The sequence below is a fragment of the Melopsittacus undulatus genome, chromosome 23 (genome assembly GCF_012275295.1).
Source record: "Melopsittacus undulatus isolate bMelUnd1 chromosome 23, bMelUnd1.mat.Z, whole genome shotgun sequence".
NCBI classification, from domain to species: domain Eukaryota; kingdom Metazoa; phylum Chordata; class Aves; order Psittaciformes; family Psittaculidae; genus Melopsittacus; species Melopsittacus undulatus.
In genome coordinates this window covers 1,046,406-1,072,817 of record NC_047549.1, presented here as the reverse complement: position 1 = coordinate 1,072,817, position 26,412 = coordinate 1,046,406, and the positions used below count along the sequence as shown (strand labels likewise).

General features: G+C 58.9%; 4 protein-coding genes across 8 annotated transcripts; 1 reads left to right on the top strand and 3 right to left on the bottom strand.

The window, feature by feature from the left end:
* Positions 1-41: 41 nt before the first annotated feature.
* On the bottom strand, positions 42-8,005 carry COLGALT1 (collagen beta(1-O)galactosyltransferase 1). 2 transcript variants are annotated; one of them, XM_034071957.1, is made up of 12 exons: positions 7,747-8,005; positions 6,284-6,394; positions 5,591-5,708; positions 5,371-5,505; positions 4,934-5,138; positions 4,133-4,252; positions 3,353-3,429; positions 2,602-2,708; positions 2,394-2,541; positions 1,378-1,505; positions 1,089-1,295; positions 42-339 (listed from the first exon to the last, which is right to left on the bottom strand). In XM_034071957.1, exons 1-12 carry the CDS (start codon positions 7,992-7,994, stop codon positions 78-80), a joined length of 1,866 nt encoding a protein of 621 aa, XP_033927848.1. In that variant the 5' UTR covers positions 7,995-8,005; the 3' UTR covers positions 42-77. The 2 variants fall into 2 exon arrangements, with proteins under 2 accessions (XP_033927848.1, XP_033927849.1); XM_034071958.1 differs by having other exon boundaries at positions 2,394-2,526.
* A 392-nt stretch (positions 8,006-8,397) lies between these two features.
* Positions 8,398-12,781, bottom strand: PGLS (6-phosphogluconolactonase). Of its 2 annotated transcripts, XM_034071912.1 has the most exons (6): positions 12,486-12,781; positions 12,277-12,384; positions 11,321-11,422; positions 10,380-10,520; positions 10,096-10,271; positions 8,398-8,800 (listed from the first exon to the last, which is right to left on the bottom strand). In XM_034071912.1, exons 1-5 carry the CDS (start codon positions 12,747-12,749, stop codon positions 10,137-10,139), a joined length of 750 nt encoding a protein of 249 aa, XP_033927803.1. In that variant the 5' UTR covers positions 12,750-12,781; the 3' UTR covers positions 8,398-8,800; positions 10,096-10,136. The 2 variants fall into 2 exon arrangements, with proteins under 2 accessions (XP_033927803.1, XP_033927802.1); XM_034071911.1 differs by lacking the exon at positions 8,398-8,800 and having other exon boundaries at positions 9,949-10,271.
* A 113-nt stretch (positions 12,782-12,894) lies between these two features.
* LOC101871250 (long-chain fatty acid transport protein 1) lies at positions 12,895-25,390 on the bottom strand. 3 transcript variants are annotated; one of them, XM_034071908.1, is made up of 14 exons: positions 24,947-25,390; positions 23,854-24,315; positions 22,867-23,192; positions 21,105-21,499; positions 20,407-20,568; positions 19,424-19,493; positions 18,814-18,905; positions 18,044-18,153; positions 16,599-16,808; positions 16,121-16,247; positions 15,541-15,678; positions 14,579-14,743; positions 14,042-14,188; positions 12,895-13,391 (listed from the first exon to the last, which is right to left on the bottom strand). In XM_034071908.1, exons 3-14 carry the CDS (start codon positions 23,031-23,033, stop codon positions 13,234-13,236), a joined length of 1,941 nt encoding a protein of 646 aa, XP_033927799.1. In that variant the 5' UTR covers positions 23,034-23,192; positions 23,854-24,315; positions 24,947-25,390; the 3' UTR covers positions 12,895-13,233. The 3 variants fall into 3 exon arrangements, with proteins under 3 accessions (XP_033927799.1, XP_033927800.1, XP_033927801.1); XM_034071909.1 differs by lacking the exon at positions 24,947-25,390 and having other exon boundaries at positions 23,854-24,316; XM_034071910.1 differs by lacking the exons at positions 12,895-13,391; positions 14,042-14,188 and having other exon boundaries at positions 14,585-14,743; positions 15,541-15,774; positions 16,599-16,779.
* NXNL1 (nucleoredoxin like 1) lies at positions 23,781-25,477 on the top strand. Its single transcript, XM_034071913.1, has 2 exons — positions 23,781-24,269; positions 24,976-25,477. Exons 1-2 carry the CDS (start codon positions 23,947-23,949, stop codon positions 25,271-25,273), a joined length of 621 nt encoding a protein of 206 aa, XP_033927804.1. The 5' UTR covers positions 23,781-23,946; the 3' UTR covers positions 25,274-25,477.
* Positions 25,478-26,412: the final 935 nt, after the last annotated feature.

The following is a 26,412-nucleotide window of genomic DNA, read 5'->3' as shown; positions in this document are numbered from 1 at the left end:
TGGGATGGGGGAGGGGGGGGTGAATGTGACTCCAACCAGCATCCATACAAATAAACCCGTGTTTAAAGCCCCCCCCATCAGAGCTCGTCCCGGCTGAGCCGCGAGTGCAGCGCCTGGGAATTCCGCGCTTCCCGACGCAGCTCCGGCGGCTCCCGCATCTTGGGCGAGTGGGAAGAGCCTTCCCGGGATGCGGGAGCTCCGTCCGCATCCCAGAGCGCTGAGGTCTCCGTGTCGCTCACGTATCCGGCGTCTCCCGTGTAATGGGTCGGGAATACCAGGAGCGGCTCCGCCGAGAAGGCCACCAGGTCCCGATGGGGGAAGTGCTGCCTGTACTCGGGGCTGGGGGGAGAGGAGAGTGGGAAGAGGGGGGAAAGGAAGGAAAAGTGGGGAAAGGAAGGAAAAAGTGGGAAAAGGAAGGAAAAAGTGGGAAAAGGAGGAGAAAAGTGGGAAAAGGAGGAGAAAAGTGGGAAAAGGAGGAGAAAAGTGGGAAAAGGAGGAGAAAAGTGGGAAAAGGAAGGAAAAAGTGGGAAAAGGAAGGAAAAAGTGGGAAAAAGAGAGGAAAAGTGGGAAAAGGAAGGAAAAAGTGGGAAAAAGGGGAAAAGTGGGAAAAAGGGAAAGTGGGAAAAGGAAGGAAAAAGTGGGAAAAGGGGGAAAAGTGGGAAAAAGGGAAAGTGGGAAAAGGAAGGAAAAAGTGGGAAAAAGGGGAAAAGTGGGAAAAAGGGAAAGTGGGAAAAGGAGGGGAAAAGTGGGAAAAGGGGGGGAGTGTTTTGCCCGTTGGGATGGGGATGGAGCTCCTGCAGCATCCATGGGGATGCAGGAAAGGTGAAGGGGTGCCAAGGAATGGGTGCTGGAAGGGAAATGGAGCTGACGGAGCATGGAAAACCATAGCCCAAAGGTCAGGAAATCCATAGGGATACGGAGGAGCTGAGGGAATCCATAGGGACACAGAGCCCAAGGGAGCAGGAGCCCACCTGGGATGAGCATCAGTAACTAAAGGGAGGTGAATGCAGCTCCTGGGGCCACGTGGTTGCTCCATCCCCATTCCCGAGCCCTTTCCCATTGTCCATCCCCATTCCCAAGGGACTCACAGCGGGTGCTTATTGAACATGATGGGCAGGAACTCATCCACCGGCAGCATCTTGGCAAGCGGCTCCGCAGCCAGCAGCTTCCGAGCTCCGCGCAGGGATAGGACATATCCCAGTGTCCAATAGGAATAATCTGCTTCCACCAGATTCCTGACGCCCGGAACTGCCTTCTCTGGCCGCTCCACCTGCATCCGCTTCCTCCCGATGTAACTGGGGATGGAGGGGGGGAAGCGGGTTGGGAATGGCGCTGGGATGCTCCATGGCTCCCTCCCTGTGATCCCGGGATGCTCACATCAGATCCCAAGGGATCCCTTCGGCTTCCAGCTCCTGCATCAGGGTCATGAGGCGGCGCTTGAAGAAGATCTCGAAGCGGAGATCGTCCTCGAACACCACAGACTTCCCGAGGCCTCGAGCCAGGATCTGTGGGAATGGGGATCCCAATGGGAAATGGGAATGATCCCAGTGGGAAACGGGAACGATCCCAGTGGGAAACGGGAGTGATCCCAGTGGGAAACAGGAACGATCCCAATGGGAAATGGGAATGATCCCAGTGGGAAACGGGAACGATCCCAGTGGGAAACAGGAATGATCCCAGTGGGAAACGGGAATGATCCCAGTGGGAAACGGGAACGATCCCAGTGGGAAATGGGAACAATCCCAGTGGGAAACAGGAGCGATCCCAGTGGGAAACGGGAATGATCCCAGTGGGAAACGGGAGTGATCCCAGTGGGAAACAGGAGCATTCCCAATGGATGCGAGCGGTGCCGAGACCCTGCCAGGAGCAATGGCAGCCCCCAACCCCTCCCTCCCAATGCTCTCCCCCCCCTTGCGATGAGGGATCCATCCCATTGGGATTAGGGATCCATCCCATTGGGATTCAGGCCTTGTTTCTGCCCTAACATCCCTGCATCCCCTTTCTCACCCTCAGGATGCCACCGGGATCAGGCCCCATCCTTCCCATCGGGATTAGCTATTGGTTCCCATCATTCCCATGAGGATTAAGGGCTCATCCCCATCCTCAACATCCACATCAGGGCTCATTCCCTCTCTTCCCATCAGGATTAGTGACTCCTTCCCATCATTCCCATCAGGATTAGTGACTCATTCCCAGTAGGATGAAGGACTCATCCCCATCCTCAACATCCACATTAGGGCTCATCCCTCCCTCCCCATCAGGGTTAGAGACTCATTCCCATCATTCCCATTAGGACTAGAGACTCATTCCCATCAGGATTAGTGACTCCTTCCCATCATTCCCATCAGGATTAGAGGCTCATTCCCATCATTCCCATCGGGATCAGCTCTCACCTCCTGCCAGACCCGGTAGTGGCTCAGGAAACATCCCAGCTCCCCCTTGGTGAGCGGGCGCCCGTGGTAGGGATCCCTGTATCCCGGCAGCATCCGGATGCCCAGCGCCTCCACCTCGCTGCTGTTCATGGCCCTGCAACGCTTCCGCCTGCATCCCGGCCCCATTCCCAATGGGAATTACACCCGCCCCCCCCCCCCCAGAACTCACTTCCCATCCACGGCCTCCACCAGCTTGCAGGAGATCTCCTGCTCCCATAGGGTCCGCAGCATCCGCGCCCGGCGCTCGCTCCGGCGCCGCAGGTTGATGAGGAAAACCTGTGGGAATGAGCCGGGAATGGGGGGGAAAGGAGCTGGGAATGGGGGGGGAAAGGAGCTGGGAATGGGGGAGGAAAGGAGCTGGGAATGGGGGGGAAAGGAGCTGGGAATGGGGAGGAAAGGAGCTGGGAATGGGGGGGGAAAGGAGCTGGGAATGGGGAGGAAAGGAGCTGGGAATGGGGGAGGAAAGGAGCTGGGAATGGGGAGGAAAGGAGCTGGGAATGGGGGAGGAAAGGAGCTGGGAATGGGGAGGAAAGGAGCTGGGAATGGGGGAGGAAAGGAGCTGGGAATGGGGAGGAAAGGAGCTGGGAATGGGGGAGGAAAGGAGCTGGGAATGGGGGAGGAAAGGAGCTGGGAATGGGGGAGGAAAGGAGCTGGGAATGGGGGAGGAAAGGAGCTGGGAATGGGGGAGGAAAGGAGCTGGGAATGGGGGGAAAGGAGCTGGGAATGGGGGGGGAAAGGAGCTGGGAATGGGGGGGAAAGGAGCTGGGAATGGGGGGAAAGGAGCTGGGAACGGGGAAGGAGCTGGGAATGGGGGGGAAAGGAGCTGGGAATGGGGAGGAAAGGAGCTGGGAATGGGGGGGAAAGGAGCCGGGAATGGGGGTCGGAAAGGGAGAGGAAGGGAAGAGCTTGGGGGGCCTCACCTCATCGAATCCCATCTTGTCCGGGACCTTGGGGGGGACCCAGACGTGGGGGGAGGGCTCTGCAGGGGGGTTCTTCACTGGGGGAGAAAGGATGCTCCATAGGAACCACTCCATAGGAAACAGCTCCATAGGGAATGGTTCCATAGTAACCACTCCATAGGAACTGCTCCATAGGAACTACTCCATAGGGAACAGCTCCATAGGAACCACTCCATAGGAAACAGCTCCATAGGAACTGCTCCATAGGAACTGCTCCATAGGAAACAGCTCCATAGGGAACAGCTCCATAGGAACTGCTCCATAGGGAACAGCTCCATAGGAAACAGCTCCATAGGAAACAGCTCCATAGGAACTACTCCATAGGAAACAGCTCCATAGGGAACCACTCCATAGGAACTGCTCCATAGGGAACCACTCCATAGGAACTACTCCATAGGAAACAGCTCCATAGGAACCACTCCATAGGAAACAGCTCTATAGGAACTGCTCCATAGGAACCACTCCATAGGAAACAGCTCCATAGGAACTGCTCCATAGGAACCACTCCATAGGAAACAGCTCTATAGGAACTGCTCCATAGGAACCACTCCATAGGAAACAGCTCCATAGGAACCACTCCATAGGAAACAGCTCCATAGGAACTGCTCCATAGGAACTGCTCCATAGGAACCACTCCATAGGAACAGCTCCATAGGGAACAGCTCCATAGGAACAGCTCCATAGGAACCAGCTCCATAGGAACCAATCCCTAGGGAGCGGCTCCAGGCCCAGGGGGCTCACCCATGATCTCGAGCAGGAGGTGCTGGAAGCTCTCGGCCTCATCCTGGAGGGAGCTGTGGGAACGCAGCGGAACCGGCAGGAACCCATAAACCTCCTGGTTACAGACGAACATCTGCACCTCTGGGAGCGCAGGGACCGGGAATGGGAATGGGATCGGGAATGGGATTGGGATCAGGAACGGGAATGGGATCGGAGCCCCATGGGATGCCCCATCAGTGATTCCCTGATCCCACGATTCTGTGGATCCCTGACTCCGATCCAACGATCCAGTGATTCCTTGATCCCGTCATTCCCTGATCCCAAACCCTGATCCTGGGATTCCCTGCTCCCATCATGCCCAATCCCATCATTCCCTGCTCTTGATCCCTGCTCCCATCATTCCTTGATCCCAAACCCTATGACGCCCTGATCCCAATTCCCTGATCCCAATCCCTGCTCCCATCATTCCCAATCCCTGCTCCCACCATTCCCGATCCCGCTCCCACCATTCCCAATCCCTGCTCTCATCATTCCCAATCCCTATTCCCATCATTTCCAATCCCTGTTCCCACCATTCCCAATCCCACTCCCATCATTCCCGATCCCTGCTCCCACCATTCCCGATCCCTGCTCCCACCATTCCCAATCCCTGCTCCCACCATTCCCGATCCCTGCTCCCACCATTCCCCATCCCTGCTCCCATCATTCCCAATCCCTGCTCCCACCATTCCCCATCCCTGCTCCCACCATTCCCAATCCCTGCTCCCACCATTCCCAATCCCTGCTCCCACCATTCCCGATCCCGCTCCCATCCCCGCTCACCGGCGCGCCGACAGGCATGGGCAAAGGCAATGATGTCGTCCAGGGCCCAGGTGTAGTCGGGCCCGGGTGGGTAGAAGGAGAGCGCGGCGGCCTTGGCGCGGCGCAGGTCCAGCAGGAAGGTGGAGTGCACCATGGGCACCGCGAAGCAGCCGCGGCGCTCCCGGCGCCGCACCGGCAGGTACAGGGGGGTGCGGCGGTAATAACCCTATGGGGGGTGGGGGGGGTCAGGGCTGCAGATGGCACAGATGGGAACCAAGGGATGCGGGACCTGGATGTGGGACCCAAAGGATGTGGTACCCAAAGGATGTGGTACCCAAAGGATGCTGCCCTCAGCTGTGGTACCCAAGGGATGCTGCCCCCAGCTGTGGTACCCAAAGGATGCTGCCCCCAGCTGCGGTACCCAAAGGATGCTGCCCCCAGCACCCCCCCCTCCTCACCTGCGCCGTCATCCCGCACCAGAAGTTGGAATAAGCTGCCCGTGAGTCCAGCATCGGTGCCACCAGTGTCTTGTTCTCGGCCATCAGCAGCCCCAGGGTGTCGGGGTTGGTGAGGACGTTGTCAGCATCCAGGAACTGGGAACCCCAGCACCCACCAGGAGCCGTCAGCACCCATGGGTGCTCTGTGTGACCCCCCCCCCCCATGTGTGACCCCCCTCACCAGCAGGTAATCGGACCATGCCGCACGCGCAGCCTCCAGCGCCGCCTGACGCAGCCTCATGACGTGCTCATAGCGCAGCGGGGACCAGTGCTTGGGGCCCTCCTCATCGGGGTAGGAGCTATGGGGCAGGGGGGGTACGGGGGGGTCCCCATCAGCACCCATGGAGCCGCCCTCGGGGACAGCACCCACAGGGATCCCCCCAAAACTTGGGCACCCACTGGGATCCTGAGCCCAAACTTGGGCATCCCCGACCTATGGGGACCCCAAACTCAGGCACCTGAATCCATGGGGAACCTAACACCAAATCTGGGTCCCCTCAACCCATGCAGACCCCAAACCTGGGCACCCACAAACTCATGGGGACCCCAAACCTGGGCTCCTGAACACATGGAGACCCCAAGCTTGGGCATCCCCAGCCCTTGGGGACCCCAATCCTGAGCACCCCCAACCCATGGGGACCCCAAACTCAAGCACCTGAACCCATAGGGAACCCAAACCTGAGCACCCCCAACCCATGGGGACCCCAACCCCAAATCTGGGCCCCCTCAACCTATGGGGACCCCAAACCTGCACACCCCCAAACTCATGGGGACCCCAAACTCAGGCTCCTGAACCATGGGGACCCCAACCCCAAACCTGGCCCCCCCCAACCCTTGGGGTCCCCCTTGACCCAACCCCCCCCCCCCCGCTCACGTCGGCTCCTCCAGGGGCCTCCACTCCACGCGGTGGTAGAGGCCGCGCATGCGCAGCAGCCACTCCCGCAGCAGCGCTGTGGTGTTGTCCACGCTGTGGTCCGTGGCCACCCTGCAGTGCGCATGCTCCAACCGGGGCCCGGAGCACACCCCCCCCCCCCCCCTCCCCCGTTGCCCCCCGGGTCACTGCGCCCCCTGCCGGTGTCCCGGTGCCTCCTCATGGCCCCGTTGCTTCCGTTTCCCGGTGTCCCCATATCCCGTTATCCCGGTGCACACCCCCCCCCCCCATGTCCCCATCCCTCCCATCCCATGGTGTCCCGTTATCCCAGTGTCCTGTTATCCCAGTGTCCTGTTATCCCAGTATCCCATTATCCGGGTATCCCATTATCCCGGTATCCCGTTATCCCGGTGTCCCGTTATCCCGGTATCCCGTTATCCCGGTATCCCATTATCCCGTTATCCTTGTGTCCTGTTATCCCAGTGTCCTGTTATCCCGGTATCCCATTATCCCAGTATCCCATTATCCCGGTATCCCGTTATCCCATTATCCCGTTATCCCATTATCCCAGTATCCCATTATCCCGTTATCCCTGTGTCCTGTTATCCCAGTGTCCTGTTATCCCGGTATCCCATTATCCCGTTATCCCATTATCCCAGTATCCCATTATCCCGTTATCCTTGTGTCCTGTTATCCCGGTATCCCATTATCCCGTTATCCCGGTGTCCCGTTATCCCATTATCCCAGTGTCCCTTTATCCCATTATCCCGTTATCCCAGTATCCCATTATCCCATTATCCCGGTGTCCCGTTATCCCATTATCCCGGTGTCCCTTTATCCCATTATCCCGTTATCCCGGTGTCCCATTATCCCGTTATTCCTTTATCCCGGTGTCCCGTTATCCCGGTGTCCCATTATCCCTTTATCCCGTTATCCTGGTGTCCTGTTATCCCAGTGTCCTGTTATCCCGGTATCCCGTTATCCCGGTGTCCTGTTATCCCTTTATCCCGTTATCCCGGTGTCCCGTTATCCCGGTGTCCCATTATCCCATTATCCCGGTGTCCCGTTATCCCATTATCCCGTTATCCCATTATCCCGGTATCCCATTATCCTGGTGTCCCTTTATCCCATTATCCCATTATCCCGGTGTCCCATTATCCCGTTATCCCGGTGTCCCATTATCCCATTATCCCGTTATCCCGGTGTCCCTTTATCCCATTATCCCGTTATCCCATTATCCCGTTATCCCGGTGTCCCATTATCCCGTTATCCCATTATCCCTTTATCCCATTATCCCGTTATCCCGGTATCCCATTATCCCGGTGTCCCATTATCCCATTATCCCGGTGTCCCATTATCCCATTATCCCGGTATCCCATTATCCCGGTGTCCCATTATCCCGTTATCCCGGTGTCCCTTTATCCCATTATCCCATCATCCCGCTGTTATCCCGGTGCCCCCCTCACCACAGCGCCGTCCGCTCCTTGGGATGCCGCAGCCGCTCCAGGGCTCCGAGCGTGACCGGCAGCGCATGCGCCGCGTTCCGGGCCAGCAGCGCCACCGTGACCCGCGGCGGCAGCAGCGGCGACTCCGGCGTCGAGCGCTCCTCGGGGAAGTACCCGAGGACACCGGAACCGGAACCGGGACCGGGACCGGAACCGGGGCCCAGCGCCAGCGCCAGCAGCACCAGCGCCCACGGCCCCGCCGCCATCATGGGCCGCGGCTCCGCCCCCTGGCCGCGACTCCGCCCCCTGGCCACGCCCCCTCCCCGGAGCCACGCCCCCCGGCGTAGGCCACGCCTCTCGCCCCCCTCCCCTGCTCCGCCCACCCCATTCCTGGCTCCTTCCCTCCCCATTCCCTCTCTCCTTGCCCTGTCTATGGAGCCCCCCCCCCCCCATCCAGGCAGGCTCCACATCAATTCCCATCACTCCAATAGGATCCGGTTCCCATCACTCCAATAGGATCCGGTTCCCATCACTCCAATAGGATCCGGTTGGATCCATGCCCCCAGATGGGGTCACAAAGGGGCAGTTCGTATTTTACCTTCCAAATGTCTTGTTTCCAACGTCAAAATCCCACTTCCAAGTCTTTCCCCCCCCCAAATTCCAGTAGTTTTCCCTCCCCAACGTTATTTTCAAGCATTTCCCCTCCAAATTCCAAGTCTTTCACCTCCAAAATCCTCCTTCCAAGGAAAAAAACCCCTCAAATGTCAACTTCCAAGCACCGGGAGCCTGGATTCAGCTCCGTGTTTCCATAGGGCGGCTGCATCCTGCCCCTCAAAGCTCCCTTGTTCCCTCCCATGACATCAGGCCTGGAATATGAGCTCCAGTGGGAGCTGTGGCTGCTCCCAACAGTGCGGGGGGGGGGGGAAGAACCAGCCAGGAATAGCCGAGCTTTGGGATGCAGGAACAGGCAAAGGACACATCTGGGCTGATGTTGGGATGTGCAAACATGGGAATCGCTGTTGAACGCTTCCAATCCCGGGATCTCGGCCACGTCTGGAAGAGCAGCGGTGAGAACCTGGCAATGGGAAGCGTTTGGGAATGTCTCACCCCAGCTGAAGCCAGCCAACATGGAGCTCTTGGACTACAGCAGCGGATGGGGGGGGAGCGTGGATTCAGCATTCCCAACACGTCCGGATTGATGGGAATGGGGTCAAGGGCCCCAAAACTCCAGAGGCTGCAGCAGTGGCCTTGGGTACCAGAGGATCTGGTGTTCCCTGGGCAAGAGCATCCTTCATCTCCAAAACATTCCATTGGGAGTCACTGGGGGGGGAATCGATCCAGCCTTTGGCTGGCAAATATAAAGGGGTATGAAGGGGAATATAAATGGGAATATAAGGGAAACATAAGGGGAATATAAGGGAAATATAAGGGGAATATAAAGGGAATACAAGGGAAATATAAGGGGAATATAAGGGGAATATAAAGATGATATAAAAGGGAATATAAATGGGAATATAAGGGGAATATAAAGGGAATCTAAAGAATGTAGAATGCTCTGGGAATCAGCCAAAAGGCCCCAGAGAGCCGGGATAACCTGGACCAGCCTGTTTGGAAGCAGGCTTTGGGATGCTGGCTGGGATGGGGCTGCGGTTTGGCAGCCGGAGCTGCTGGCACAGAGGGAAGGAGGGAACGTTCCTTGCTGGACCAAAACCTGCTTGTTTGAGCCCGTTTTCCACAGTGGAATTCCGCCCCCCCACCCCCCCCCCCCACCTCCATGCAGGCTCCAATGGCCTCACCTCCAGCTCCTTGTTCCCTGGCATCTGGATGAGCATCCCAAGGAGCCAGGATCCATGTGTGGGAGCCACGGGTTGGCCCCTTCCTCCTCCTTTGGCCAACGGGGGGAGGGGGGTTTAAAGTGAGGGAATTCCTTGTTTTGGGACTGTTTTGGCCCTTCTGGGATGTGGAGCTGCTGGAGCAGATGGAGATGAGCTCTGAAGAGGAAGCTCTTCCCTAGGAGGGTGCTGGGACACTGGGATGAGTTGGATGGAGGTTTGGATGCCCCATCCCTGTTCAAGGCCGGGTTGGATGCAGCTTGGAGCACTCTGCTCCAGTGGAAGGGGCTGGAGCTGGAGGAGCTTTAAGATCCCAACCCATTCCATGATTCCATGATGATACCTGGAAGCTAAACCCTTCCCGTTATGGAAAAAGGAGCAGCAGAAGAGCTGGAATCCATCCCTTTAATACGGAAGCCCATGACACCATTCCAAACTACAGGAATTCCGAGTCGGGAACCTGCACTGGACCAAGCACTGTTTGGTTTAAAGAAGGAGGAAAAGCAGCATTTTGGGCTCTACCTCTCACGTTCCTCACCTGGAATGTCCCGGAGCTGCCCCAACCCCCCTCCATGGGCTCTATGGGATGGAATTCTCCACCGGGATCGTCAGCTCCTTGGCTGCTGCCTCATCCAGGATCCAGCAGAGCTGCCCGGAGCGAGGCCGGACGCGAGCAGCGGGCAGGGGGTTCTCCTCATCCCCTTCCAAGATGCGCTGTCAGGGAAGACGGGAAGAGCCTCAGGAACAAGGGAGCGCTCGGGCTTGAATCGTATGGGAAGCTCCATTCCCATGGATGGCAGGAGGAGGAGGCTGGATGCAAACCTTGACCACAGCGGCTTTGCCTTCGCCCGTGGCCACGAACACCACGGCCTTGGCCGCGTTCAGCACCGGCAGTGTGAACGTGATCCGCTCCGGTGGGGGCTTCGGGGAGTCGGTGATGGCGGCGACCACGGCCTCCTGCTCCTATGGGGAAAACCATGGGAAGAGGGAAAGAGAATGGGAAACCCCACAGCAAAGGGAGAACTGAGGCTCTGGGCATCAATGGGCTGGCTGGGAGCGGCTGAGGGGTCCTCAAACCTTCTGCATCTCTGCTTGAGCTGGGAGCTTGGGCTCCCAAATTCCCTAAATCAGGATAAACTGAGGGATTCAGGGATAAATTCAGGGATAAATTGAGGGATTCAGGGATAAATTCAGGGATAAACTGAGGGATTCAGGGATAAATTGAGGGATTCAGGGATAAATTCAGGGATAAACTGAGGGATTCAGGGATAAATTCAGGGATAAACTGGGGGATTCGAGGATAAATTGAGGAATTCAGGGATAAATTGAGGAATTCAGGGATAAATTGAGGGATAAATTGAAGGATTCAGGGATAAATTCAGGGATAAATTGATGGATTCAGGGATAAATTGAGGGATAAATTGAGGAATTCAGGGATAAATTGAAGGATTCAGGGATAAATTCAGGGATAAATTGATGGATTCAGGGATAAACTGAGGGATAAATTGATGGATTCAGGGATAAATTGACGGATTCAGTGATAAATTCAGGAATAAATTGATGGATTCAGTGATAAATTGAGGGATAAATTGATGGATTCAGGGATAAATTGAGGGATAAATTGATGGATTCAGGGATAAATTGAGGGATAAATTGAGGGATTCAGGGATAAATTCAACCTCAGCAGCTTTCCCCCACCTCTTTGTGACCCCCCCACAGTTACCGGTTAACAGCACGGGGGGGGCCCCGTGTCCCAGGCTCACCTGCAGGAGTGGGTGGCCGGGGAACAGGGAGCACGTGTGTCCATCGGGCCCGACCCCCAACAGCAGCAAATCAAACACGGGCACGGGCTCACCCGGGAACGCCTGTGGAGAGAACGGGAGCTGGGACCGGGCCGGTACCGCCGCTCCCCCCCCCCAACACGGGGCTATGGGGCCGGTACCGCCGCTCCCCCCCCCAACACGGGGCTATGGGGCCAGTACCGCCGCTCCCCCCCCCCCCCAACACGGGGCTATGGGGCCGGTACCGCCGCTCCCCCCCCCCCCAACACGGGGCTATGGGGCCGGTACAGCCGCTCACCCCCCCCAACACGGGGCTATGGGGCCGGTACCGCCGCTCCCCCCCCCTCCCAACACGGGGCTATGGGGCCAGTACCGCCGCTCCCCCCCCCCCCCAACACGGGGCTATGGGGCCGGTACCGCCGCTCCCCCCCCCCCCCAACACGGGGCTATGGGGCCGGTACCGCCGCTCCCCCCCCCAACACGGGGCTATGGGGCCGGTACCGCCCCTCCCCCCCCCTCCCAACACGGGGCTATGGGGCCGGTACCGCCGCTCCCCCCCCCTCCCAACACGGGGCTATGGGGCCGGTACCGCCCCTCCCCCCCCCTCCCAACACGGGGCTATGGGGCCGGTACCGCCGCTCCCCCCCCCTCCCAACACGGGGCTATGGGGCCGGTACCGCCGCTCCCCCCCCTCCCAACACGGGGCTATGGGGCCGGTACCGCCGCTCCCCCCCCAACACGGGGCTATGGGGCCGGTACCGCCGCTCCCCCCCCCCAACACGGGGCTATGGGGCCGGTACCGCCGCTCCCCCCAACCCCCCAACACGGGGCTATGGGGCCGGTACCGCCGCTCCCCCCCCCCAACACGGGGCTATGGGGCCGGTACCGCCGCTCCCCCCCCCCCCCCCAACACGGGGCTATGGGGCCGGTACCGGTACCTGACGGAGCCTCGCGGCGTAGTCAGCGGCGGCAGCGGCGGGGGCCAGGCGGGGGCTGGGAGCCAGGAGCGTCGGGCCGGGGCTGGGCATGCGCGGAAGGAGCCGGGCCTGCGGACAGCGGGGGAAGCGGAGGGGCTCAGCGGCCGCCGGTACCGATGCCCGGTGCTCGGTGCACGGTGCCGGTACCGAGGCCCCCCGGCCTCCATCACCTGGTAGGCCCCGGCGGTGCTGTCCGGGTGCTCCGGGGGCACCAAGCGCTCGTCGCACAGCGCCAGGAGCCACGGGCCCGGTCCGGAGGGGCAGGCCCGGACGGCGGAAGGCAGGTGAAGGGCGAGCAGCTCCACGAGGCTCCCCCCGGACACCCCCAACGTGAAGCGGCCTCCGGCGGCCGCCGCCTGCGCGGCCACGAACCGGGCCAGGCCCGGGCCCGGCTCCCGGAGCACCGAGACGCGACAGGCCGCACCGGGAGCCATGGAGGAGGGTGGCGCGGCGGGAGTGACGTCACAAGAGCGCGTCGGCGCCGTTGCTTAGCAACCCGCGGCCTAAGAGGCCCAGCGCTGCGCCGAGGCCTCGGCCTCGCGTAGCGGCGGCGGCCGGAGGAAGGAGGCGGAAGCGGGCAGAGCTCAGGCGGCTTTACTCCGGTACCCGCTCGGCCTCGCACGGACGGGGCTGCACAAGGCCTCAGGTGAACGCCGGGAGGGGGGGGGCGTGCCATGTGCTCCCCTCCCCTAAGGGTTAAAACGCGGCCTAAGGCCAATGCGGTTAAAAATGGGCTAAAAAGGGTTAAAATGAACCCCCCCCCCCCACGCTGGGCACAGGAACCTCGGTCAATAAATAAGGCCCTGGCCCCCTCCCTGTGCTGGTGGGGTTAAAGAGGCTCTGCAGTGGCAGGGGGTGAGGAACGGGGCTGCCCATGGGGCCGGGTTAGGAGGACCCGCAGGGATGGATCCGAGGGGCTCAGAGCGCAGCTTTGCCGGCCCGGATCCGCTGGTAGAGGCCCTCGTCCAGGGGCACGTATCGGCCCAGCTTCGGGTCCAGGAAGTACAGGCGGTCCGAGGTCTGGTGCGGGTCGAATCCCTCCTCCTGCAGCCGCGTTTTCTGGATCTTAAAGGTGCCTGCAGGGAGAGGAGATGGGGTCAGGCCCAGCAAGGCATGGCTGGAGCTAAGGTCAGGCCCAGCAAGGCAGCTGCTCCAGTGGAGGGTGTCCCTGCCCATGGCATGGGGTTGGAGCTGGAGGAGCGTTAGGGTCCCTTCCACCCACCCCATTCCATGATCCCGTGCCCTTTACAGGCCTGGCGCTCGCTCCTGTCATAGAATCATCATAGAATAGTTAGGATTGGAAAGGACCTCAAGATCATCTAGTTCCAACCCCCCTGCTATGGGCAGGGACAATGGTGCATTGGCCGGGAATGTCCTGCTTTAAAGCCTTGATACCCCTTTGGGGGTCCCAGACCCCATTGGGAGGCTATTTGGAGGTCCCAGACCCCATTGCTGGGGGTCTCACCCCACATTTAAGGCTCCCAAACCCTATTTTGGGGGTCCCAGGCCGTATTTTGGGGGTCCCGGTACCCATTTGGGGATCCCAGACCCTATGGGGAGGGTCTCACCCCACATTTATGGCTCCCAGACCCTATTGGGAGGCACCATCCTCAGAGCAGGAATACCCCTGATGTACCCCACATTGGGATGCTGTTTCACCCCCAGATGCTTCCAAGCTCCCTTTTGGGATGGGCACGTCCCCGGAGAACAGCCGGATCATGGATACCTGTGGTGTCAACCTGGGGAAGGAGCCGCAGGAAGATGGGCCGGGCATAGGGAGGCAGCACCTTCTGCAGCTCCTGGTGGAGGAGACTGGGGCTGAGCTGAGCCTGGGGGTCTGCAATAGCTGCCATCCCAGCTTTGCCTTCCACGCCTGGAACAGAGAGCAGGGATTGAGTGGGGAACCCTTCAACAGAGGCAAGCACAGGCTGGGACTCCTCAAGGTGAAAGGCAGAGGAAGCCCCAGTGAAGCCCTATCCTTGTCCCTCCCTCAATGCCATGCACGGGAATGCAATCCCATAGGATTCATGGGCTGGCACCTGCACAGAATGGCCTCTTCCCACCAAGAGCTCCTACAAAGCTCCCGTTTCTTCCCTTTTTAAGGTGCAAATCAAGATGGTGCCACTGGATTCCTACTGCTTGGAACAAACGTGTCCAACTGCACCCTTTGTTATCATCTGGGGGGGCCTGGTTACAACAGAGGGGACCCCTTCCCACCCGGTCTGATCCCAATGTGGTCCCTCCCTCAACCCCCACAGTTCACCTGGGACCTCCACTCCATACACGGCCACATCGGTCTGGTTGAGGATGCGGCTCAAGGTCCCTTCCACCTCGGTGGTGGAGACGTTCTCCCCGCGCCATCGGAAGGTGTCCCCGCTGCGGTCTCTGAAGTACATGTACCCCAGCTCATCCATCACCAGAACATCCCCTGGCAAGGGCAGAGGAGGCACCAAACCACACCTCAGGACTCGAGGGTACAGCAGGGGGGGAAAGGGTTTAACCCTCTTTGAAGGCACAGCTACAGCTTGGGCAGAGAAGGGATTCAGAGCAGCCCTGTGGGGAAGGACTTGGGGGTGGTGGTGATGAGAAGCTGAACATGAGCCGGCTTCAGTGGGTGCTCACAGCCCAGAAAGCCACTGTGTCCCGGGCTGCATCCAAAGGAGCGTGAGCAGCAGGTGCAAGGAGGTGATCCTGCCCCTCTGCTCTGCTCTGGTGACACCTCACTTGGAGCATTGTGTGCAGTTCTGGTGTCCTCAGCACAAAAAGGACATGGAACTGTTGGAACAAGGATGCTCAGGGGCTGGAGCAGCTCCTGTATGGAGCCAGCCTGAGAAAGTTGGGGCTGTTCAGGCTGGAGAAGAGCTGCGTGGGTACCTCAGAGCAGCTTCCAGTGTCTGAAGGGGGCCTATAGGGATGCTGGGGAGGGACTATTCATTAGGGATAAGGGGTAATGGGTTCAAACTTAACCAGGGGAAGTTTAGATTGGATCTAAGGAGGAAGCTCTTTCCTGTGAGGGTGCTGAGGCACTGGAATGGGTTGCCCAGGGAGGTAGTGAAAGCTCCATCCCTGGCAGTGTTCAAGGCCAGGTTGGATGAAGCCTTGGGTGCCACGGTTGTCCCTGCCCATTGCAAGGGGGATTGGAAGTGGATGAGCTTCAGGTCCTTTCCAACCCTATGGAATCCCAGTCTGAGGTGCTGGAGAGCTGGGAATGCCAGCAACAGGTACCTGACAGGTAGGCCTGGTCTCCTTTGCGGAGCACGTCGGAAGCAATCTTCTTGCTGGTGGCACTCTGGCTGACGTAGCCGTCGAAGCGGCGCAGGGGATCCTGCTGGTTGATCTGCCCCACCAGCAATCCCGGCTCTCCTGCAGGGAACAGCAGCAACAGAGCTGGCACCAGCCTTGCCCCATGAGCTCCGCTGTGGCCAGGCCAAGGGATGTGCGGGTGCTGAACTCATCCGGCTGTGGAGGAAAGAGCTGGAAGTGAAAACCTGGGGATGACACAAGAAACCCCTTAAACCAGGTGCTGGAGGGAAGGGATGGATCCAGAGGGACCGGGAATGCCGGAGAGCTGGGAACCTCATGAAGTTCAACAAGGGCAAGCTCCTGCTTCCAGGTCAGGGCAATGCCAAGCCCACAGGCTGAGGATCACCCCATCCCTGGCAGTGCTCAAGACCAGGTTGGATGGGCCTCGGAGCAAGCTAGTGGAAGGTGTCCCTGCCCATGGGTCCCTTCCCAAACCATTCCATGATGCTGTGATTATTTTGGAACGAAGCCCCAGGATTGATGGGTTTGGGGTGATGCTCACCTGGGCGACAGGGAATACAGAGCCCCCGGGAATCCCGGATCAGCTCCATCGTGTCCTCGTTGACCTTCACCAACCGAATGGGATAAATCCCAGGCAAAATCCGACTGTTGAAACCACAAGCCCCAACCTTTGGAAAGACAGGAAAGAACCCAAAAGGCTTTCAAGAGAACAGCTTGGGGTTTGACAGGAGGAGGGAGCCAGGAGGGGCTGGGCTCTGCTCCCAAGGGATGGGACAAGAGGAAACGGGCCTCAAGCTGCACCAGGGGAGGTTTAGGTGGAGCCAGGGAACAATTCCTTCCCCAGAGGGTGCTCAGGCACTGGAATGGACCCGAGCATCACAAACCACGTAGCCAAGGCCCTCAATGGCACGGGTTAGGGATGGCCTTGGCCACGTCGGATAACGGTTGGAGGGGATGAGCTTAAAAGCTCTTTCCCAGCGTGGTCCAGTCCAGGATTCCCCCATTCCCTTCCTGCTCACCTTCCCGTCCAGGTTGGCAATGCTGCAGTTGCACTCCGTGGCCCCATAGAACTCTCCAATCTGCTTGATGCGGAAGCGCCTGGTGAAGTCCTCCCAGATGATGGGCCTGAGGCCGTTGCCCACTGCCAGGCGCACGCGGTGCTGAGCCTCTGCCTCCCGCACGGGCTGGTTCAGGAGGTACCTGCAGATTTCCCCAATGTACTGAATGATCTGGAGCAGCAAAAGACAAAAGCAGGGCTCAGGTTGCAGGTGAGCCAAGGCCCAGGTGCCCACGAAGCCACCGGTGTGAGGGCACCTCCTGCACCTGGACATGTGTGACTGGGGGAGAATTTGTTGCCCCAAGAGAAATAAGCCAAAGTAAGAGGGTTCCTGCCCTCTGGAATCCATCCAGGAGGGCTCCCTTCAGCATGGGTAAAGGTGTTTGGAGGCAGGAGAAGCCTCATGCTGCAGGAGACACATGGAAAGACCTCTAGGAAGATTGAGGCTCCATCATGAACTCAGAGCTTGATGCAGCAAAATGCAGGCTGGAGATCCAGTTACAGGCTCTAAATGGTGCTGCAGGTGGAGAGGGCAAGGAAAGCAGCAGGGAGGAGAAGGAGCTGCTTAAATTAGAAGGTAACAGACACAAATAGATGTTTACTGGGGATGAAGAGCCAAGAGGATTCCTCTGCAGATCTTGCCAGCGTGAGTAAGCCCTGGCAGTGCTTCCCTGCAGCAGGGAGGGATGCAGACAGGGGGGTTACAAGCTGGTCTTGACAACTTGACAAAGAGGAAGCAGGAGATGTTGGAGGTTGTCTGCCTGGGCTTTCCTGAAGCCCTGGATGCTGTTTCCCACAGGATTCTCCCTGCAGAAACTGGCTTGGATGGGGAAAAGAATGGCTGGATGGCCATGGGGGGGAATGGGGTTACAGCCCGTTGGTGGCTGGTCACAAGCCTTGTGAGGAGCAGCAAAGGGAACTAGGGGTGTTTAGCCTGGAGAAAAGGAGGGTCAGGGGAGACCTTCTGGCTCTCTGCAGCTGCCTGGAAGGTGGGGATTGGCCTCTTCTCCCCAGGAAGAAGGGACAGGAGAAGAGGAAATGCCCAAGTTGTGCCCAGGGAGGGTTAGGTGGGACATTTAGCAACAATTCCTTCACCCAAAGGCTCGGCAAGCACTGGAACAGCCTTCCCAGGGCAGTGGTGCAGTCACCACCCCTGCAGGGGTTTAAGAGGTGGCACTGAGGGCCACAGTGGAGTGCTGGAGTTTGAGGTTTACAATGGGACTCAATGATCCTAAAGGTCTCTTCCAACCAAAGCAATGCCAGGATGGATGAAAAACCTTCCCTAAGGTCCCCCACGCCTCAAGCAGCAGCGACAACGTGAAGGCACCACAGTGCAGGCACCAAAAGGAGCAGGGAAGTGTCTGGAGAGGAAGGATGAAGCAGTGGCCCCATCCGCAGGGCCCTCACCGTGCATTTGTACTTGACACAATCATCCCAGAAGCGACTGGCTGAGAACTTCTTCCTGATCACCACAGTGAGGCCGTGGATGAGGCACTGCCCGATTCCCATGATGTTCCCTGGAGCACAAGGAGAGCGTTGTTAGCACCCCCTTCACTGCCAAGGAGGCTTCACCTCTGCTGAGGAGGAGGAGGGAGGAGGAGGGAGGAGGAGGAGGAAGGAGGAGGAGGAAGGAGGAGGAGGAAGGAGGAGGAGGAAGGAGGAGGAAGAAGGAGGAGGAAGAAGGAGGAGGAAGAAGGAGGAGGAAGAAGGAGGAGGAAGAAGGAGGAGGAAGAAGGAGGAGGAAGAAGGAGGAGGAAGAAGGAGGAGGAAGAAGGAGGAGGAAGAAGGAGGAGGAAGAAGGAGGAGGAAGAAGGAGGAGGAAGAAGGAGGAGGAAGAAGGAGGAGGAAGAAGGAGGGAGGAGGAGGGAGGAGGAGGGAGGAGGAGGGAGGAGGAGGAAGGAGGAGGAAGGAGGAGGAAGGAGGAGGAAGGAGGAGGAAGGAGGAGGCAGGAGGAGGTAGGAGGAGGAAGGAGGAGGAAGGAGGAGGGAGGAGAAGGGAGGAGAAGGGAGGAGAAGGGAGGAGAAGGGAGGAGAAGGGAGGAGAAGGGAGGAGAAGGGAGGAGAAGGGAGGAGAAGGGAGGAGAAGGGAGGAGAAGGGAGGAGAAGGGAGGAGAAGGGAGGAGAAGGGAGGAGGAGGGAAGAGGAGGGAGGAGGAGGGAGGAGGAGGCTGCTGCTCACCTGCAGAATGGTAGAGGGGGAGGCAGTTGTAGAGGACATCGTCCGGGTGCATTTTGTAAGCGTAGTAACCAAAGGCAGCTATGCGGTAATACCTGCAAGAGCACAAGAGGGATGTGGAGCTGCTGGAGCAGGGCCAGAGGGGACCACCGATGGGGATGCCATGAGGGCTGGAGCATCCCTGCTCTGGAGCCAGGCTGAGAGAGGGGAAGGCTCCTTAAGGGGAGAGCTTAGAGCAGCTCCAGTGCCTAAAGGGGCTGCAGGAAAGCTGGAGAGGGGCTTGGGATGAGGGATGCAGGGACAGGACAAGGGGAATGGCTTTAACCTGCCAGAGGGGAGACTGAGATGAGCTCTTAGGCAGTTTTCCCTGTGAGGGTGGTGGGACACTGGGATGGGTTGAATGGAGAAGGTTTGGATGCCCCATCCCTGTTCAAGGCCAGGCTGCATGGGGCTGGGAGCAAGCTGCTCCAGTGGAAGGTGCTCATGGCAGGGGGTTGGAGCTGGAGCTGGAGGAGCTTTAAGGTCCTTTCCAATCCAACTCAGTCTGGGATCTGATGATTCTAGGTGAGCTGAGACAGGGGTTCATGATGTGGAATGAACCTGTGGTCCTCACCTGCTGTGCACCACAATGGCAGCTTTGGGCATTCCTGTTGTTCCTGACGTGTAGATGTAGAAGAGCCGATCTAGAAGAACAGAAACAGGCATCAGAGGGAGTGTTCTCAACTGCCTGACCTGATGCCCACAGCCTCTGGGTGGTGGTTTGGGCTTTGTTCACAGCAGCTTAGGAACAGCTCTGAGATGGTGACAGACATGGAGCTGCAGCCTGAGGGACACCCTGCATGCTGTCCATAGCAGCAACCACAGGAGCTCCAAGGACACAAACTCTATCCCTTCCCACAAGTTCTCCTGGGATTAGATCAGCTCCTCCAGGTCCAACTCTAATTCCAAATCAATCAAGAAGGTAAATCTGAAGCTGGGGCTGGTGGTAGGGCAGGTATCCAGTGACTGAAATATATAACCTAAAGGAAAAGCCTCTTTAGCAGCATCATTCCTCCTACAGTAAAGGAAGGACCAAAGTAAGGCTCACTGCTCATAGACATCTTAAAGCCTGAAACACAGCCTGGAGGCCATGTAGCATCTTCCCTCTCCTGAATCCCAACCCCACCAATGCTCCTCCTTGCCACAAGCCAGGAAGGATGTCCATTGGCCATGAGCTGGGAAACATGTCCATTCCCCTATTGTGGGGGAAGGCAATGGAGGCTCTTAAATGCTGGAGGTGAACTGTCAGCACGCTGCCTGCTTCACCCCACACACATCCCTGCTCCCCTGTCACAGAAGGGTTGCCTTTGGGAAGGCACCAATCTCCCTCCTTCAGGTCCTGTAAAGCTTGGGAATTGCAGAGAATGAGAAACATAACCCAGAGCCTCTGGAACCAGGATTTGGGGTTTGTTTCCTCTTCTTTCCCCCCCTCCTTTCCTCTCTTTGTGACTCCAAACTGGGTGGATTTCTTCCCTGCCCCTTGCTGTCTCCTTGCTTTGCTGTCACCTGGACCAGCTCTCACACCCATCACACTGACAATGAAAAGTCCTTCATTACCATCTAAACCTTTGCCTGGAATCTGAGCTGGGGCTGACTTGGATGCAGCGCTCAGGAGAGGATCGAGATGTGTGGTCCCCACAGGAACAAGAGCTGGGTTATAGTCACCAGAGCAGAACTTGGCCATGTTCTTCCCCAGCATCCCATTCACTTCAGATATTGCTGCAAGACAAAAGAAGTCACTTTTGCAACACCCAGAACGCTCAGGCAGTGGCAAAAAAGAACGTGGACATCATCTGCTTGTGCCCCAGACCCACAGATAAAGGGGGCAAACAAGAAGGCTAGAGAGGGGCTTTGGACAAGAGATAGAGGGACAGGACAAGGGGAACGGCTTTAACCTGTCAGAGGGGAGCTGGAGATGAGCTCCTCCCCATGAGGGTGGTGGGACACTGGGATGGGTTGAACGGAGAAGGCCTGGATGAACCATCCCTGTTCAAGGCCAGGCTGGACACAGGGGCTTGGAGCAAGCTGCTCTTAGTGGAAGGTGTCCCTGCCCGTGGCAGGGGGTTGGAAGTGGCTGGGCTTTAAGGTCCCTTCTTCCCACCCCATCCCATGATCCTATGAACACTTCTACCTTTTGCAACAGGACAAGCACCAACGTCCCGAGCTTTCCATGCCTCCAGCTGCCTTTGGGGCTGTTGCTTACTCGAGCTCGGCCTCACTGAGCCCAAGAGCTCAGGAGCGATGGAGTGACCCACCTGAGGACAGCTCCCCTCCGAAGACAAGGGCTCTGGCCCCTGAGCTCCTCACGCAGTAGACCAGGGAATCCAGGCGCAGGTTGAAGTTGATGAGAGCCGCCTCGATGCCCACCTTGGCCATCCCCAGCCACAGGCCCACGAACTCGGGGCGGCTCTCCATGAAGATGGCAATGACATCCCCCCCACGGAAGCCCTGCTGGGAGCAGCAGTTGGCCACAGCGTTGGAATACTCCTCCAGCCTCCTGAAGCTCCACTGCTCCCCGGTGCCTTCGTAGATCAGGGCCACTTTGTCGGGGTGCCGGAGGACGACGGCCTGGAACATCTTGGGGACGGTGCTCCGGGCTTGCTGATGCTTCCGCAGCTGGTACTTGACCCGCACCAGCACCGAGAGGCCGCTGCAGTGAGGACAGAGCACAATGAGGGGGGTTCCAGCAGTTGGGAAGGGCAGGATGGACGTCAGCCTGAAAATGGAACTTCCAAGTGCTGCTGCCCTAAGGAAGGCATTGGGATTATGGCAAATAAAGAGGGTACCACAACTGTTGTGGAGCTGGGAAGCACAGGCAAGCCGTCTTCACCTTAAAGAGGGTAAATGGCCTCTTTTAACCATATATCCTGACAGAAAAAGCCTTGGCAACGTGCTTCCTGTGGGACAAGTGTTGCTCTCACCGGCTTCATCTGCAGTGGCTCCAAAAGCATGGGGAAGCCAAAGCTTCCAGCAAGCAAAGGCAAAGGTTCCTCCTTTTCCCTGCAAGCAGGAGCATCCTCCTGGGGCTCCATCCCTGCCACAGGCCATGGAAGGAAGCCAGGCTGCTGGAATGCCACCATCACAGCCCCCATCCAAGATCCCACCCAACCTATGGCTCTCACTCCTGTTGAAAGGCAGGGCTCCCTTAGCAGGAACGGCCACGACCAAGGAGGTGGAGGTTTCCCTTCCATCCTGCAGGGAACGGGGGCTCTCATGATCTATAACCCACGGCCATGGGAAGCCTCCATGAAGCAAAGCTCGGCTGCTGCCTGCATCTCCCTCCCCGCATGGGGGATCCCTCCGCAATGGGAATGAACCCATTCCCCCTGGAACCAGGGCAGCAGCGGGGGGGGGGGGGGGGGGGGGGCTCCCATTGCCCTCCCCAGCAGGAACTGGGGAAGCTGTGGAGCAAGAAGAGGCTTGGAGAGCTCCCAGGGGTCATTGGACAGCATTGGAAGGGCCCCGTTCAATGTCAAGGGCAGGGGCCGGATAAAGCCCCGCGGGGGGGGGGGAGGGCGTTCCAGCCCCGAGCCCTTGGCAACGGCAGCGCTTGCCCGGGGCCCGAGGCTCACCCGGTGCCAAGCCGGGAACAGAGGAGCCTTTGCAGCCTCTCCCCGTGCTCAGGGGCCCCTGCCAGGCCCTGACGTTATTCCCAGCTTGAGGAAGCTGCTCTTCAAACGCACCGGCAGGCAACGGGGAAGCTGCCAACGGCAGGACCCTTGGGAATCCCTTGGGATCCTTGGGAATCCCTTGGGATCCTTGGGAATCCTTTGGGATCCTTGGGAATCCCTTGGAATATTTGGGAATCCCTTAGAATCCTTGGGAATCCCTTTGAATCCTTGGGAATCCCTTGGAATCCTTGGGAATCCCTTGGAATCCTAACGGGACATCCCCACCGAGGCCTAACCCCGCACAACCCAACGGGATGAGCCCCCCCCCCCAGGGAAGCGGCTCCAAGCCACCGGTTGGAGATGGCTCCAAGCGGCCCTCCCAGCACCCCCAGGGCTGAGCACTCACAAGAGGTCCCTCGGAGCCGTCCGGTACAGCAGCCGCAGCAGCCGCCATCCTCCGCCGCACACGCACAGCCCGAGCGCGGCCAACAGGCTCCATGGCCACGGGGCACCGAGGAAGCGCAGCAGCCCCAGGGAGCCCAGCGAGGCCGCGCACAGCCCGGCCGGGTGCATGGTGCCGGGGGCAGCGCTCCGAGGCCGGCTCCGACCCCCGGCTCCGACCCCCGGCTCCGACCCCCGGCTCCGGGCTCCGACCCCCGGCTCCGGCCCCCGGCTCCGGCCTCCGACCTCCGGCTCCGCCGCCGCCTGAGGTGAAGCCCCGCCTCCTCCTCGCTGAGGGGAGGGGCAAAGAGGAAACGCGACATTCTATTGGTTGAGGGAGGGGTGGTCGGGTTCGGATTGGTCGAGAGGGAGTGACGTAGGGGGAACGCCCCTTGGGCCTCATCGAGTCATGCTCTACCCCCGGCGCCGGTGCCCGAGGGGAGCTGCGGGGAGGGGGGAACCGGAGGGGATGGGGATGTGAATAGGACGGAGATGGGATGGGATGGGGATGAGGATGGGGATGAGGATGGGGATGGGATGGGGATGGGGATGAGGATGGGGATGAGGATGGGGATGAGGATGGGGATGAGGATGGGGATGAGGATGAGGATGAGATGGGGATGAGGATGGGATGAGAATGGGGATGGGGGGATCCGTACCAGAACCGCCCCGGAACCCCATAACCGGGTCCCTCACTTTTCCCCCCCGATCCCACTGCACCGGGACCCCATAACTGGGTCCTTCACTTCCCCCCCTCGATCCCACTGCACCAGAACCCCATAACCGGGTCCCTCACGGTTCCTAACCCCCCCCGATCCCACTGCACCAGAACCCCATAACCGGGTCCCTCACGGTTCTTAACCCCCCCCCCCCGATCCCACTGCACCGGGACCCCATAACCGCTTCCCACAGAGCCCCAACGGGACCCCCCCATCCCGAGACCGCCTCTGACCTCCCCTTTTAAGCCTCTTTAGCGGCTGATCCGCGGTCATTAACATCCGTGCCCGGCACCGGGCTCCGTTCCCGAGCCCTCAGCGCTCTGCCCATGGCCGCCCTCTTCACGGGCAAGGTCCTGGTGTCCAACCGGGAACGGGACGAGGTGGAAACGGAGCAGGAGCTGCAGCGGGCGCTGGACAACAAGGTCCTGCTGCTGTACTTCGGCTCCGGGCAGTGTCCGCGGTGCCGCCGCTTCGCTCCGCTCCTCAAGGACTTCTTCCTGCGGCTCACGGATGAGTTCTACGTGGACCGAGCCTCGCAGCTCGGCCTGGTTTACGTGTCCCGGGATGAGACGGAGGAGCAGCGGAGCGCGTTCCTGCGGAGCATGCCCGAGCGCTGGCTCGCCCTTCCCTTCGGGGATGCCTTCGGCAGGTACGGGCGAGCCGGGAGAGCCGTTTCCATCCCGGGGTTTTCCCCTCTGTGCATGGGGAAGAAGCACAAAGCGCTTTGGCTGAGCCGGTTTCTATAGGAAAACCGTTTCCCTCTTCCCCCTCCCCCGCGTTTTGGTATCTTTGGAATTCCCGTTTTATGGCACGTCTCGAGAAGCCCCAGTGGGGAGGATGGATGCAGCCAGGCAGGCTGGAAGCGTGGTTAGTGTAACCCCATTAGTGACAAGGACAAGCTGCAATGAGCAGTGGGAATGATCTCATTATTAACAGGAGGACGTTAACGTTTAAGTGTCTTGGGGCTGTTTAAGTGCTGCTCCTTGAAATCAGCTCCCTGCAGCCATCCCATATCCCCAGGGGCTGATGCCAAGATCCCCTTCTCCCAGCCCCACCGAGCTCCCCATTAGGCTCAATTACCAGGGATGGGCAAACGAGTGGGTGACAGTCAGCAAAGAGGCCCCACATAGCCAGGATGCCCATGGGAATCCTATTGGATGATGAGGATGAGGAGCAGGAAGGATGAGGAGCAAGCAGGGAGGATGAGGAGCAAGCAAGGAGGATGAGGAGCAAGCAGGGAGGATGAGGAGCAAGCAGGGAGGATGAGGAGCAGGGAGGATGAGGAGCAGGGAGGATGAGGAGCAGCAATCCGGTCCCCTTCCCTACTTGAGGCTCATTCCCCCTTTGCCTTGTAGGGAGCTGGAGCTGCGCTTCTCCATCTCCGAGGTGCCAGCGGTGGTGGTGCTGAAGCCAAACGGGGAGGTGATCGTCGGGAATGCCGTAGAGGAGATCCGGAGCATGGGCCCTGCTTGCTTCCAGAGCTGGCAGGAGGCTGCCGAGCTGGTGGACAGGAATTTCCTCCTGGCAGAGGATTGGGATAAGCGGAGCAGGAGAAGCATCACGGACCCCATTCGCCGCCTCAAGTACAAGCTGGACAAGAAGATGGAGGCAAAGAACAAGGAAAGGGAAGAGGAAGGCGAAGACTTGGAATAGGGGCTCCGAGAAGTGGCTGCGTGGGCTGATGCCCCTATCCAGCATCTCCAGGACAGCAACATCTGCATCCTCCTAGGACCTGGGGCAGTGAAAAGCCCCAAGATCTTTGTCATTTATCTGCCAAAAACAAAAAGGGAGAAGAAAAATAACTGCAAAAGACCAGAATTTGGGGAATAACTCACTAAACAATTCAAAAAATGGGAATTCACAGAGCTATGGAATGGGGGGGGGGAGGGGTGGGGTGGAAGGGACCTTCAAGCTCCTCCAGCTCCAACCCCTGCACCTTCCACTGGAGCAGCTTGCTCCAACCTGGCTTTGAGCACTGCCAGGGATGCGGCATCCAAACCTTCTCCATCCAACCCATCCCAGTGTCCCCAGGGAAGAGCAGGTTGAAGAGCAGGTTAAAGCCATTCCCATTTTCCTGCCTCTCCATCCCTCATCCCAAGCCCCTCTCCAGGTCTCCTGCATCCCCTTTAGGCACTGGAGCTGCTCTAAGCTCTCCCCTTCAGGAGCCTTCTCCTCTGCAGGCTGGACCAGCCCAGCTCTCTCAGCCTGGCTGCAGAGCAGGGATGCTGAAGGCAGGCAGAGGCCACGCAGGGCTGGCTGGTTCCACTTGTTTTCTCCCTTCATCCTCCCTTTGTTCACCCAGCAAGTCCTACAGGGAAGAAATCCCCTCATCCAAATGCTCGGGAGGGACTTGGCTTGAGGCAGAGCAAGCCGGGTGCATCCTTGGGGATGCTCCATGCAGGGATGCAGGGTGAAAAGGCACCAAGACACCCAAAAGTGCTTTCAGGTGAGGGGTGCTGGAGGAGGGAGGCTGTGCACGGATGGGCACAAGTGGACCCCTACCTGAAAGGGGTTGCAAGGATGCTGGAGGGGGACCTGCATCAGGGATAGGACAAGGGGTGATGGGTTCAGACTGAAACAGGGAAGTTCAGGTTGGAGATAAGGAAGTTCTGCCCTGGGAGGGTGCTGGGACACTGGGATGGGTTGCCCAGGGAAGTGGTGGATGCCCCATCCAGGCAGTATTCAAGGTCAGAGCCTTGGGTACCATTGTCTAATACGAAGCATCCCTGCCTATGGTTGGAACTAGATCATCTTCAGCTCCTTTCCAACCCAACCCATTCCATGATTCCATA

Bases quoted from the DNA above. Each gene is read 5' to 3' on its own strand.
- COLGALT1 (XM_034071957.1), bottom strand. From the start codon at position 7,994: ATGATGGCGGCGGGGCCGTGGGCGCTGGTGCTGCTGGCGCTGGCGCTG. The intron at 6,395-7,746 runs GTGAGGGGGGCA...TGCGCACTGCAG, and splicing joins AAGGAGCGGACGGCGCTGTG to GGTGGCCACGGACCACAGCG. The intron at 5,506-5,590 runs GTGAGGGGGGTC...TGGGGTTCCCAG, and splicing joins CATGGTCCGATTACCTGCTG to TTCCTGGATGCTGACAACGT.
- PGLS (XM_034071912.1), bottom strand. From the start codon at position 12,749: ATGGCTCCCGGTGCGGCCTGTCGCGTCTCGGTGCTCCGGGAGCCGGGC. The intron at 12,385-12,485 runs GTGATGGAGGCC...CGCTGTCCGCAG, and splicing joins GCACCGCCGGGGCCTACCAG to GCCCGGCTCCTTCCGCGCAT. The intron at 10,272-10,379 runs GTTTGCATCCAG...CTTCCCTGACAG, and splicing joins GCAAAGCCGCTGTGGTCAAG to CGCATCTTGGAAGGGGATGA.
- LOC101871250 (XM_034071908.1), bottom strand. From the start codon at position 23,033: ATGCACCCGGCCGGGCTGTGCGCGGCCTCGCTGGGCTCCCTGGGGCTG. The intron at 16,248-16,598 runs GTGAGCAGGAAG...GTCTTTCCAAAG, and splicing joins TTGCCAACCTGGACGGGAAG to GTTGGGGCTTGTGGTTTCAA. The intron at 14,189-14,578 runs GTGAACTGTGGG...TCTCTGTTCCAG, and splicing joins GTATGGAGTGGAGGTCCCAG to GCGTGGAAGGCAAAGCTGGG.
- NXNL1 (XM_034071913.1), top strand. From the start codon at position 23,947: ATGGCCGCCCTCTTCACGGGCAAGGTCCTGGTGTCCAACCGGGAACGG. The intron at 24,270-24,975 runs GTACGGGCGAGC...TTTGCCTTGTAG, and splicing joins TTCGGGGATGCCTTCGGCAG to GGAGCTGGAGCTGCGCTTCT.